Here is a 12,254-nt window from a genome sequence, read left to right as displayed (position 1 = left end):
CCCCTTTTCATTATTTTCTTGTGTGTTCACCTCTATATTTGTTTATACATTTCTCTTTATATGTTATCATAATATGTATTCTGTTTTTCTGATTCTATTTGACTTTCATGTTACTTTCTTCCAAAATTTCTTTATATTTTTCATTTTATCACTTGTTATAGTAGTCCATTATGTTGATAATAAAAATAGCTCAAATTTATATAGCATTTCAAGGTTGCTTTGCTTCATAGTTACCATGTAAGGTAAATAGCACAAGTTATGGTATTAGGATTCTACAGATTAGGGGAATTTGTTCCTCCCCAAAATTTTCACTGCAATGTGGAGAAAAGAGTCTTAATTGCTACCTAACTAACAGCATGCATAATGATAGAATGGTCTGCCATTTGTGGCAGGGAGTTCTCTCTTATTGAAAATATTTAAGCAGAGGTTGACTGGCTTATCATTTGTCAAGAATTTCTGTATTGGGATGGAGACTGGATTAGTGGTCACACTACCTATATGACCCTGGGCAATTAATTTTAAAACCCCAATGGACCTCAGCTTCCTCATCTATAAAATGACCAGGTTGGACTAAATTTTCTCTAAGGTGGCCTGACAGTTATACATCTATGATTCTATGATTCCTCATGGCCCCTCCAACTCTAAAATGATATGGCTAATAGAAAAAGAAGTTTAAAAATCTATTTTTATTCCTTTGGCTTTAAAAAAAATTAACTCTTACAGAGAAATTTTTTTAAGTTATCTTTAAATTTGTTTTAAAGGCTCTCTGCAGTTCATAGCTTTCTATAAATTTGCTTTCTAGAACTTTTTGAATTTCAACTTACGTTATAGAGCATTATAATAGTTCTTCACTCCAGAATTCAACAATAAAGTGTATCTTGGAGAAATGTTGTTTTTCTTTTATTATGCTTTGAATTCAAATTCATTAATAAACTTAAGACAGTTATACCTGTGTAATTATTGCCCAGTACAGAATATCTGTGTATAGAGCTTGAACTTATTTGAATGCATATATTCACATATATATGTATGAATGTTAGACTACATACCATATTTGTGTGTGTATATATACACACACACACACATATTAGAATGTAAACTTCTTGAGAGTAAGGATTGTTTTATTCTTTGTATCTCCAACACCTGTAGCTTTGTGCCTGATTTTTCGTAGGTGCTTAATAAATGTTTATTGATTCATTGTTAATACAAATTTTATTTTCACCCTGATTTTAGAACAACAAAGAAGAATATTTTTGCCACCACCACCCGGCATTAGAAAATGTGTAGTATCTACAAATATTTCTGCCACATCTTTAACAATAGATGGAATCAGGTATAGTTCTTGACCACTTTCTTAGGTTTCAAGAACCTATTAGTTTAACTGAGTTATTTTGCCTCTCTGTTCCTCCTTTCTTATGTAGATTTTTTTTCCTCTTTTTTCCCCTAATTCAATTTTATTTTTAGTTCCAATTTTTTTTTTCTTCTCCTTCCCCTTTCCCCAACCACTGAGGAAGCAAGAAAAACAAAACTCTTTACAAAAATGTATGCTCATGCAAAATAGCTTGAGCTTTAGCCATCTTCAGTAGATTTTCAGTCTTGTAATTTACATTGTTGGTTATTAACCCCTTTTAACTTACTTTTATAAACAGGAAATGGTGAGAGATCAGAAACTATCAATTTACCTTCTTTAACCAATTGGAAGCACACATCTTCCTTTTCCCAGTTTTAGACTGTCCATGATAGTGCTTGTGTTTTGCTAAATAAGGAATCCAAAGCCAAGCCTTTAATTCTGTGCTCCCATCATCAGACATATCTTTTTCAGAATCTATAATCCTTTTAATGCAACAAATGTTTGTTGTCCTTTACTCCCCAGTAGCTATATAGTCACCAAGGTAATGTTTGTCCTAAGTGTTCATCTGGAAGTAGATCCATCCTATTTTCAGTCACCGTTTTTGTGATGTCACTGGCACATAGTAGGCATGATGCATAGCATTCTGTGCGTGGTGCATAATATATCATGCATGGTGCATAATATATTTTTCGTGGTGCATAGCATTCCTTGCATGGTACATAGTATGCACTGCATGATACATAGCTTTTCTTGCATGGTGCATAGCATTCCTTGCTTAGTGCATAATATACCTTACATCTTATATAATATGCCTTGCATGCTTGTGTGGTGCATCATGGTGCATAGTGTTCTTTACTTGGTGTATTCTTTACAAAGTATATAATTTGCTTTGCATGTTGCATAATAAATGTTTGTTGTATTGAATTGAATTATAAAGTACTGGACCCTAATTGCTATGTTACTGGGATTTTTAAAATTTGTGCTTAAATATTTTTATTGCCAACAAATTGTTTTTGGCTAACCTTCTAGAAAAACATGAAATTCTTGAGAATTTAAGGCCCAAACCAGTAGCCTCAGAAAGCTGAGTTAGACCACTTGAGGGTATTTCCCGGTGATACTACCTTTTGTCCAGATTTTTGTCCAAATTTTTTTGCCTTTGGAAAAGTAGACTCAAAAAAATAGTTATTGTTTATGTTCCAGCAGAAAGAAATGATCACTAATACCTGAAAGGCCCTTATATTTGTTTCTTATCTCTCACTTTTGTCTTTTCTTCCCCTTACCTTTCCTTTTAAAATTAACTTCCGCAAAAGGGGCGGGGGGAGGGAGTCAAGAAATTGATGATCACCTCCTTTCTCCCAAATCTTTTTTCTTTCCCAGGGAGGGTGAGAGTCATGTTATAGAGGTGAAAAAAATAGATCCTTACTTTCTTTTACTGCTATCTTAACTTGTATCTCTTAATCGATTTTGTTATCTCCACCATTTGATGTTCTGTTTTATAGAAGCAATGTGAACTAGGGACTGAGTGAGAGTTAGATTCAGAGCCCACAAGAATAGCTCAGAGCCAAGTTTTAAAATGAGAGAAAGTAAATAGTGGGCAGTGACAATAAAGTATATAGTGGAGAAATTCACACCTCTTAGTGAGCATAAGAAAGGATAAGAATGACTAAACTAAAGCCATGGTCTAATCATTAAGTGATACAAGAAGCCAAATTTTTCTAAGTAACCAAAGAGAAAAGGAGAACCTAAACTGTTTGGAAACTTTTTATTTCCTCTCATTCCTCAGAGAATTAACTTACTTCTGTTTTCTTCAGATATGTGGTAGATGGTGGCTTTGTGAAGCAGTTAAATCATAACCCCAGGTTAGGGTTGGATATGCTTGAGGTGGTTCCAATTTCAAAGTAAGTTTCCCTGTACTGCTTTCATTCAAAAAACATTTGGTAGGAATGGTTCTTGGAGTTGGGAGGGGAAGGCAGAAAATGGTGGGAGGTGATATTGTTGGGAAACCTACAAAAAGAGTTTTTTGAAAAAATTTTTTTAAATTTTTGTTTTTTAAAATTTTGCTTCATTTTGAAAGGAGCGAGGCAATGCAACGAACTGGTCGGGCTGGCAGAACTTCCTCTGGGACTTGTTTTCGAATCTACAATCAGGATTTCTGGGACCAGTGTATGCCTGACTACATGATCCCTGAGATTAAAAGAACTAGTTTAACATCAGTGATTTTGACCCTGAAGTGCCTTGCCATTCATGATGTCATAAGGTATGAAGACAACTCAGACAAAGATAGGGTCACGATGAATTATACTTTTGAGTCCCTTGAGAAATGTTGTCCTTTTACATTTACCCAGGTTGAGTCATTGTTCTCCGTTCTTTCCAAAGTTTTCTGTTCTTTCTAAAGTTCTGGTTTAACAAAATAAAAAGTAATCAATTCCTAATTCCCAGATGACTTTAGAAAATGTTGAGACTGATCGCTTGCCAGAATTTGAACTTTTACTTACAAGGATGCATCTGGTGCCCATGTTTGTTTTGAGCACTAGGTGTCTGCAGCTTGGTTGTAGTGGCATTTACAGTAGAAGTTCCTAAATCACAGATTCTTGGAATATTGGATTTGGAAAGGACCTTTGAAATCATTTAGTCCAGAGGTGGAACAGTAGGAGACCAAGTACTGATCTGGGAATCAAAGAAAAAATTACAGTCAATCATTTTCCCAGCTCCTATCAACATGAAGAGACAGAGAAGTCTGCAGAGAAGCGGGATGGGATCTGGCCAGGAACAGAACCTTCCAGCTCAGGGACAAACTGTGTACCAGGACAAGAAGTGGTCTCAAATGCAGTGTAAAGAAACCTCGAATTGTGTAGGGTGCAGAGAGAACGGCCAGCTGGCAGTTCTGTTGCTCTGTACCCAGTCCCAGGTGGATTCCAGACCAGTATCCAGATCTGGGGTAAATTAAGGTGGGGACGTGTGCCTAGGGGTGGTGTTCCAGGATGAAGAGCAGTAGTGGGCCCTAAGTTGTGGACTGAGCAAGGAGCAAGTTCAGAAGCAAGGAGCAGCTGTGTAGCCCAGACCCCCAAGAATGGCCACCAGCCCAGCCTGAAGCCTACAGAGGAATAATCAGGTCAGGAATTTCAGACCAACGGGAAACCTACAATTCTGTCACTCTGAACCAGCAAAGCTTTTCAGTTGACTGCTCGTGGCTGAGTCCAGGAGCAGTCTACTGAAACTCCAGATAGTACAAACCCACAGGCCTGTTGCTCAGGCCCAAACCCAGGTCACAGATTTGCAGAGTTTAGACCAAGTTTTAGACCAGCAACAGACTGCCTTGGTTCAGACTACTTTGGGAGCACTGAAACTTGCAGGTCTCCAGTCTGAACTAAGATCCTGGAATAATTCATTAATATATTCAATAGTAATTCAAAATATTCAATATCCCAAATAAGCAGCAACCAACCAAAACATCCCCTAACATAAGTATGCAGAGGCTGGCCCTGACATAAAGTCTGTGGTCAGGAAGAAGGCTATAAGAATGAGCAAACAAAAAAGAATCTCACCATAAAAAGCTATTATGGTATCAAGTACCTCAAGACACAAATCCAGAGAAAAAGAATGACTCCAAAACATCTACAAGCAGAGCAACAAAGAAAAATATATCTTGGGCCCAAATTAAATTAAAATTCCTGGAAGAGATGAAGCAAGAATTTTTTTTAAAAAGTTAAAAATTCTTTTATAAATGAAATAAGAGCACTAAAGGAAAAAAATTGGAAAGGAAATGAGTATTATGGAAGAAAGAATTGTTAAGGGAATTAACAGGTTGGCACAAGAGGTACAAAACCTTACCCAAGCTATGAACTCCTGAAAATTAAAATGAACCAAATAGAAGATAATGACTCTGTGAAACAAATATTAAAGAAAGTCAAATGACTAAAAATATAGAAGAAAATAGAAGGTATCTCATAGCAACCACTGACTTGGAAAACAGAACAAGAAGAGACAATTTAAGAATCATTAGACTACCTGAAAACCATGACCGAAAAAAGGAGCCTAGGCATCATATTTCAAGAAATCATAAAAGAAAACTGCCTAGATCTATTAGAACCAGAGGGCAAAGAAGAAATAGAAAAAAAAAAATCTACTGAATCTACTTCCCAACAGAAACCCCAAAATGAAAACTCCCTGGAACATTATAGTCAAAATCTAGAAATAGAGGGAATTCAAGCACTGGGGAGCCATAGTCAGGATCACACATGATTTAACAGCCACCACTTTAAAGGAGTGGAGAACTTGGAATACAGTATTCCAGAGGGCAAAAGATATAGGCTTACAGCCAAGAATAACTTACCCAGAAAAACTAAGTATTACCTTAGAAAGGAAAAATGAATCTTTAATGAAACAGAGGACTTCTAAGCATTCCTTATGAAGAAACCAGAGCTAGGTAGAAACTTTGAAGTGCAAATACTGGCATCAAGAGATATAAAAAAGCAAGGGGCAGCTAGGTGGCGCAGTGGATAGAGCACCAGCCCTGGAGTCAGGAGGACCTGAGTTCAAATCCGACCTTAGACATATTATACTTCCTAGCTGTGTGACTCTGGGCAAGTCACTTAACCCCAATTGCCTCACTAAAAAATAAAAAAAAAAAAATTTTTTAAAAGACATAAAAAAGCAAACATGATCAAGCAATTATAAGGGACTAAACAAGGATAAACTATTTACATGGTAATATAGGAAAATGAAACATATGTCTCCCCTGAACTCTATCATGATCAGGGAACATAAAGGAAGATTAAATAGATATAGGACATGAGAGAGTTCTGTTACGCCTTGATGATCATAAAAGGAGAATGGAAAGGGAGATAAACTAGGTGGAGAAAGAGCAGAATGTTAGAGAAAATTATCTCTCATAATGAGAGTGCATAAGTAGAAGTCTGTACAACAAGGAGGAAAGATGTTAACTAAATGGATCACAGGAAGGAAGAATACACATGCAGAGTTGGATGTTAAACAGGGGAACAGAAAGGAAAGGAGAGAAGGAAAAGGGAGGAATAAGATGGAAAGTAAATTATGGAAGGGAGTAGTCCTGAGCAAAATAAATTCTAAGGAAATACAAAAATATTTATAGCAGCTCTTTTTGTAGTAGCAAAGCTTCAGAAACTTGTGGGGAGAGGAGGTCTAATTAGGGAAGGGTGAAAAAAGTTATGGTATATAAATGTTATGGAGTACTGTTGTGCTCTAAGAAATAATGAAGAGAAACCTGAGAAGACTAGTATGAACTGATGCAGAGTGAAGTGAACAGAGCCAGGAGAACAATTTATTATGACAATAATATTGTGAAAACAACTTTGAAAGACTTGGGAACTTTGATCAGTCCAGTGACTAACCATGATTTTAGATGCCTCATGTTGAAACATGCCATCCACCTCCTGAAAAAAAGTAAAGGATTCAGCATGCAGAGTGAGATGATTAAAGGAGTGGAGAACTTGGAATATACTATTCCAGAGGGCAAAAGATATAGGCTTACAACCAAGAATAACTTATTCAGAAAAACTAAGTATAATCCTAGAAAGGAAAAATGGATCTTTAATGAAATAGAGCCTTCTAAGCCTTCCTTATAAAAAGAGCAGAGCTAAGTAGAAACTTTGAAGTGCAAATACTGGTACCAAGAGTTTTTTGGATATGGCCAATGTGGAAATTTATTTTGTTTGACCATTCATATTTGTAAGAAGGGTTTTGTTCTTCTTTCTTTTTCATTGGGGAAAAGAGGTAGGAGAGAGAAAAGGCAGATTTTTGCTGACTGAAAAAAAGTCCATTTAGTACAACCCCTTCATTTGATAGAGGAGGAACCTGAAGCTCAGAGAGTTGAAATGACTTGTCCAAAGTCACATAATTAATAAATGACAGAACTGGAACTCAGCCAGGAAGTCATGTTAACATGATGTTATTGAGCATTTACTTATGGGCTGGGTGACACAGGAGACCAAAAAAAATTATGGCACAGTTTTTATGAAGCTTACATTCTTGTTCGTGAGAAAAGACAAATGTTTGAAACAGAGTGTTATAGTGCTCATTGTGTGGAACAGAAAGAATAGTAGAGAAGCAGGCTGCAGTAGTGACAGAGGATGTCCAGTCTCCTGGGAATCTAATACTGCTTGTGCTGAACACTGGAAGCATTTTTTAACTTTACCGAAAATTTGATCCCTCAGTAGATCAAGGGAGCAGCAAGGCAAACTGCTCTTCTGAATGTAATTCTCACCAACAAGGAAGAACTAGTTGGCAATATAGAAATAACAAGAACCCTGGTGGAAAAAAGTGACCATGCCCTTGTGGAGTCTGTCTTAAGAAGGAAAGAGAACATATCAAATAGGTGCCCTTGACCTGGAGCAAAATTCAGATGGCTTATAAAAAATATAGTTAAGATTTGATGGCTAGAAATATAGCCCACCTGATAAAGGGGTGTGTCACGTCAAGAGTAGTTGGAAGAATTAGAAATGTTTGTTGTGAACCAGAGAATACAAAGGGGAGATGTAAAAGCTGTCTTTCAGTGTTTGAAGGGATGCTCTGTAGAAGGAGAAAATGTGTACTGTCTTGTTCTAAGGCCAGAAAAACTTGAACTAATGGTGAAGGATAAAATTTTAGCAGCTGGAGTGGCAAACTGATGGAACACTTTGCCTTTCCTGGTAGTAAGCTCTCTGTCTTGAATGAAAGAATGAATATAAAAAACATTTATTAAAGGCTTAATGTAAGCAAAACATTGTGTGTGCTGAGCACAAGAGATACAAATAGAAAAGCGGAGGTAGTCCTTGCTCTCAAGGAGCATTCTAATGGAGGAGATAACATATGCAAGAGATCTCAGCTACACTTCAGATGGAAAGGTTACACGGGTGTCAGGGCGCAATAGCAAAGCAGATGGTAATATATCTTCTTTGATGCCATTTCTACTGATAACATTATATTCATGTCTGATGTTGAAACATTAGACAGTGCTAAGGACTCCAGTGATTGAGAATTTTCTATACCCAGTATTTTATAGCCTCAGTTGCTGAGGAGGTAGGGTTGCAGCACCTGTGAAAGCAATTGCCAGGTCTCATCTCCACAGCAGTTTCTTCCTGAGGTGATGGCTGCAGGAGTTGGGCTGAAGGGGTGCTGCCCCTCCTGAGGTTCTTGGGTGTATCTGCCTGTTGGCAGCAGTTGGTCAGTTTTGCGTGTTAGTAGTGGTGAAGCAGGTTGGCCTTCTCTTCAGAGTTTGTTTTCCTCAGTGATGGCTGTGGGCTGTGGGCCTTGGGCTGGAACCAGACCAGGAGTCTGAGGAGTACTACTATTTCCAGGGCTCATGGGTTCCAAGCCAGGGGCTAATCTCCATCAGGGCCTGAAGGGAAGTGGTGATTGAGTTAGTGGCCATGGTTTGACTTGCCTTGCACCTGCTGTCTCCTGTCTCCTCCTCAGAATGCTTTGCCCACTCCATAGGTGGAAGCTTATTTAGCATTAGTGGGGATGGCTGCCAAACTCGGGCCTGGAATATTGCAATAGCAGAAGTAGTAGTTGCCTCCCTCAGCTGTCTCTCCCCTTCAATGTATCCTCCATTCAGCCATCAAAATGATTTTCCTTAAGCACAGGTCTAACCATGTCACTTTACTATTCAGTAAACTCCAATGGCTTCCTGTCAGCTCCAGGATCAAATACAAAATGTTCTGTTTGTCATTGAGAGCCCTTCATAACCTAGTCCATCCTACCTTAGCAGTCTTCTTAGATCTTACTCTCCACCATGTAATCTTCAATCCAGTGACACTGGCCTCCTGACTGTTCCACAAACAAGATACTCCATCCCTCAGCTGTGGGCATTTTCCCTCTCTCTGTCTGCTGTCCCTGAGCTTCCTTTAAGTCCCAGTTTACTTAAGTCCCAGTAAAATCCCATCTTCTACAACCCCTCTTAATTCAAGTGCCTTCCCTCTGTTAGTTATTTCCCATTTATCCCATATATAGTTTGCTTTGTATGTATTTGTTTGCACATTTTCTTCTCCATTAAGTTGTAAGTTCCTTGAGGGCAGGGACTGTCTTTTGCTTCTTTTTGTATCATCAGAGCTTAACACAGTTCCTGAAACATACTCGGAACTTAATAAATGTTTACTGATTGATTGACCATTCTCAGGAGTTGCTAACCCAGATCAATGATGCAGAGGGGCTGGGCCCCAAAGCAGGGCCAGCAGTCTGAGACACTGCAATTCTTATGTCTCTTAGGCCTACTGTTACCAGAAGTATTAAAAGAGAGATTGGCTGATCATTTGTAAAGAATGTTATCAAGCAAATTCTTGCATTAGATAGGAAGTTGAACTAATGGCTTTTAAAGTTCTTTTCACTTTTAAAAGTCTGTAACTACAAAAGCAGAAGGAGTTCAGAAAAGGGGGAAAATGTGGGGTTCAGTAAGTCTCTAAAAGTTTTCTGAAAGAGGTAGAGCTTAAGCTGGGCTTTGAAGTGTGGGTAAGATTTGGGTAGGTGGAGAAAGGGCTGCAGGAAAGTGAGAGAGTCAGGAATCAGATTTTATTGAAGATATTATTTCTCTTAAACCTAAATTCTCAAAAGAAATTGACTTGTGAAACTGGGTGATGTTGGGTTAAGGCACTGCAAGCAATGTCACCTTTTTTTATATCTCCTTTACATACCTAGGTTTCCCTATTTGGAGCGGCCTGATGAGAAACTTATTTTAGAGGCTCTTAAACATCTCTATCAATGTGATGCTATTGATAGGTAAGAAACAAATTTTATTTCTTTATCATGGTTTTAACTAGGTTCAGCAAGTCAGTCGCTTAATTTGTTCTTATCCCAACCCTTTGGCTTCACTGTCCCTAACCCTTCCTGCCTCTACACTGTGGCTTTCAGCCCCTCCGGCTCTCAACTCTCACACCCACCACCTCCACTCTTGCCACACTTTCACAGTATTGGTCCTGTTGATTAACAATCTAGAACATTCTTGAAAATTTAAATTACAAACCAATGGCCCTCAAGTAACCAACAAGCATTTATTAAGAGTTTACTATGTGCTAAATGCTGGAGAATCAAAAAAAGGCAAAAACATCAAAGTTGGGACACAAGAAGGCACAGAGGCAACTTAGAAGCACCTTCCTTCCTAGTAGAACCAAAGCTTTGCTTTACCTCTTTCTCTTTCGCTTAAAGAGACTGGGATATGTTAGAAAGGCGAAGCTAGAGTATAGTTTTCTTACCAGAAGTACTTTCTAGACTTAGGAACTCTGAAACATAATTACCAACCACCTTCTAGAAGACTCAAGATGAAACCCGCTGCCCCTCTCCTGACAGAGAAGTGCCAAGGTTGGCTCTTTTTTTTGGAGGGAGGCGTGAGATAGGACCTGGCCAACATGGGCATTTGTTTTGCTTGACTGTCAGTAATGGTTTTGTTTTTCTTGCTTTCTGAATGGGAAGATGGGGAGGGAGAGATAGGAAGGAAAGAATGCAGACCTAAAGGTAAAATAAAATCTGAATTAAATTAAAAAAGTACTTTCTGCTCACATATGGATATCTAGCTTTGTGCTGGTCTGCCTAAATAAAGATATGGTAGGTGAAGGTTTCTCTCCCTGGGTAATTTGGTAGTTATCTTCAGCTGCGCATCTATGTATAGGAAAAGAATGACTTTTCTCTTGTTTGTCCTGACTTATCCTAAAACAGAATAACTTAAGTACTTTTTCCTCCTACTAAGGAGTGGCCGTGTGACAAAACTGGGTTTATCAATGGCAGAGTTTCCCCTCTCTCCAAATTTGACCAGTGCCGTCCTAAAGGCCGCTTCTTTGGATTGTGAAGATCTTCTGCTTCCAATAGCAGCCATGCTATCTGTAGAAAACATCTTCATTAGACCTGGTAAGAAGCTAAGTACTCCATTCCTGTTTTAATTTTGGAGAGGAGTGTGCTTAATCTCTATTGTTAGAGTAGAATGAAAGGGAGTAGTTCTAGGAACGTCTTTAACAATTTTTTTCATTTAGTGTTTTTTTTGCATTAATATATATTTATGGAATAAAACAAGTATTTCATTAATAGGAATTTATATGTGTAGCCTATATCAGATTGCTGTGTCTTGGGGAGGGAAGCAGAGAGGGAGGGGGAGAAAAAATTTAAAACTCAAAAGCTTATGGAGGGGCAGCTAGGTGGCGCAGTGGATAGACCATCGGCCCTGAAGTCAGGAGGACCTGAGTTCAAATGCGGCCTCAGGCCAAACACTTGACATTGCTAGCTGTGTGACCCTAGGCAAGTCACTTAACCCCAGGTGCTTTAAAAAAAAAAAAAGCTTATGGAAATGATTATTGATAAATCAAAATAATTTAATAAAAAAAAAACCCAAGCATTTCCATAAAATAGTACGATAAAAAAGATGTACATGAAACTGTAAATCTACTAAGCATAACTCGCTATTCCTTTCAAATATACAACAAAATTATAATTTAAATTTTTTCTTTTTTCTACCCTCCCCCCACCAACAATTTTAGTATTTTTGAGGTGACTATATTTTGCATGTTTATTGTGCTGAGTACATTTGTAAACTTTTATTGTATAAAAGTCAGGAAATGTTGCATAGTGAATAATTTGGAGTCAGTCACACCCCACTTCTGACACTTACTAATTATGAGATACTAGGCATATCCTTCAACTCCATGTTCCTAGGAATTAATTGGCTACTGAGTCATAGATGGGTGGCTGTCTTAATGTGAAGAGTCCACCATCCCTTCTCATGCTAACAAATCACAGGCACTCAATGCATACGTTTTGGAAGAACTAATCCAAATAGCACTTGGCTCTTAAAGTGTGATGGTATTCAGGGGAGTGAAAGATCTAACTTTCCTCTATGAACTTTTGCCAGTCTATAGGCATTACATTTAATATGAAGGGGGAAGGAGGGAACCACACATTTCGTTCA

The 12,254-nt window shown here is 38.0% G+C and overlaps 1 protein-coding gene across 2 annotated transcripts in view; it reads left to right on the top strand.

Annotated features, from left to right (window-relative positions):
* Positions 1–12,254, top strand: part of DHX40 (DEAH-box helicase 40) — a 48,666-nt gene that overhangs the window by 23,640 nt on the left and 12,772 nt on the right. For both annotated transcript variants that reach the window (XM_027870647.1, XM_027870646.1), the window contains 5 exons: positions 1,234–1,333; positions 3,163–3,249; positions 3,426–3,608; positions 10,001–10,081; positions 11,046–11,203. In XM_027870647.1, coding sequence (XP_027726448.1) covers positions 1,234–1,333; positions 3,163–3,249; positions 3,426–3,608; positions 10,001–10,081; positions 11,046–11,203 — 609 coding nt within the window. The remainder of the gene's footprint in view (positions 1–1,233; positions 1,334–3,162; positions 3,250–3,425; positions 3,609–10,000; positions 10,082–11,045; positions 11,204–12,254) is intronic.

Source organism: Vombatus ursinus, unplaced genomic scaffold, assembly GCF_900497805.2.
Source record: "Vombatus ursinus unplaced genomic scaffold, bare-nosed wombat genome assembly UNPS02014797.1, whole genome shotgun sequence".
Taxonomy (NCBI): domain Eukaryota; kingdom Metazoa; phylum Chordata; class Mammalia; order Diprotodontia; family Vombatidae; genus Vombatus; species Vombatus ursinus.
Note: the sequence above shows the minus strand (reverse complement) of the source record. Positions and strands in the feature narration are given on the sequence as shown.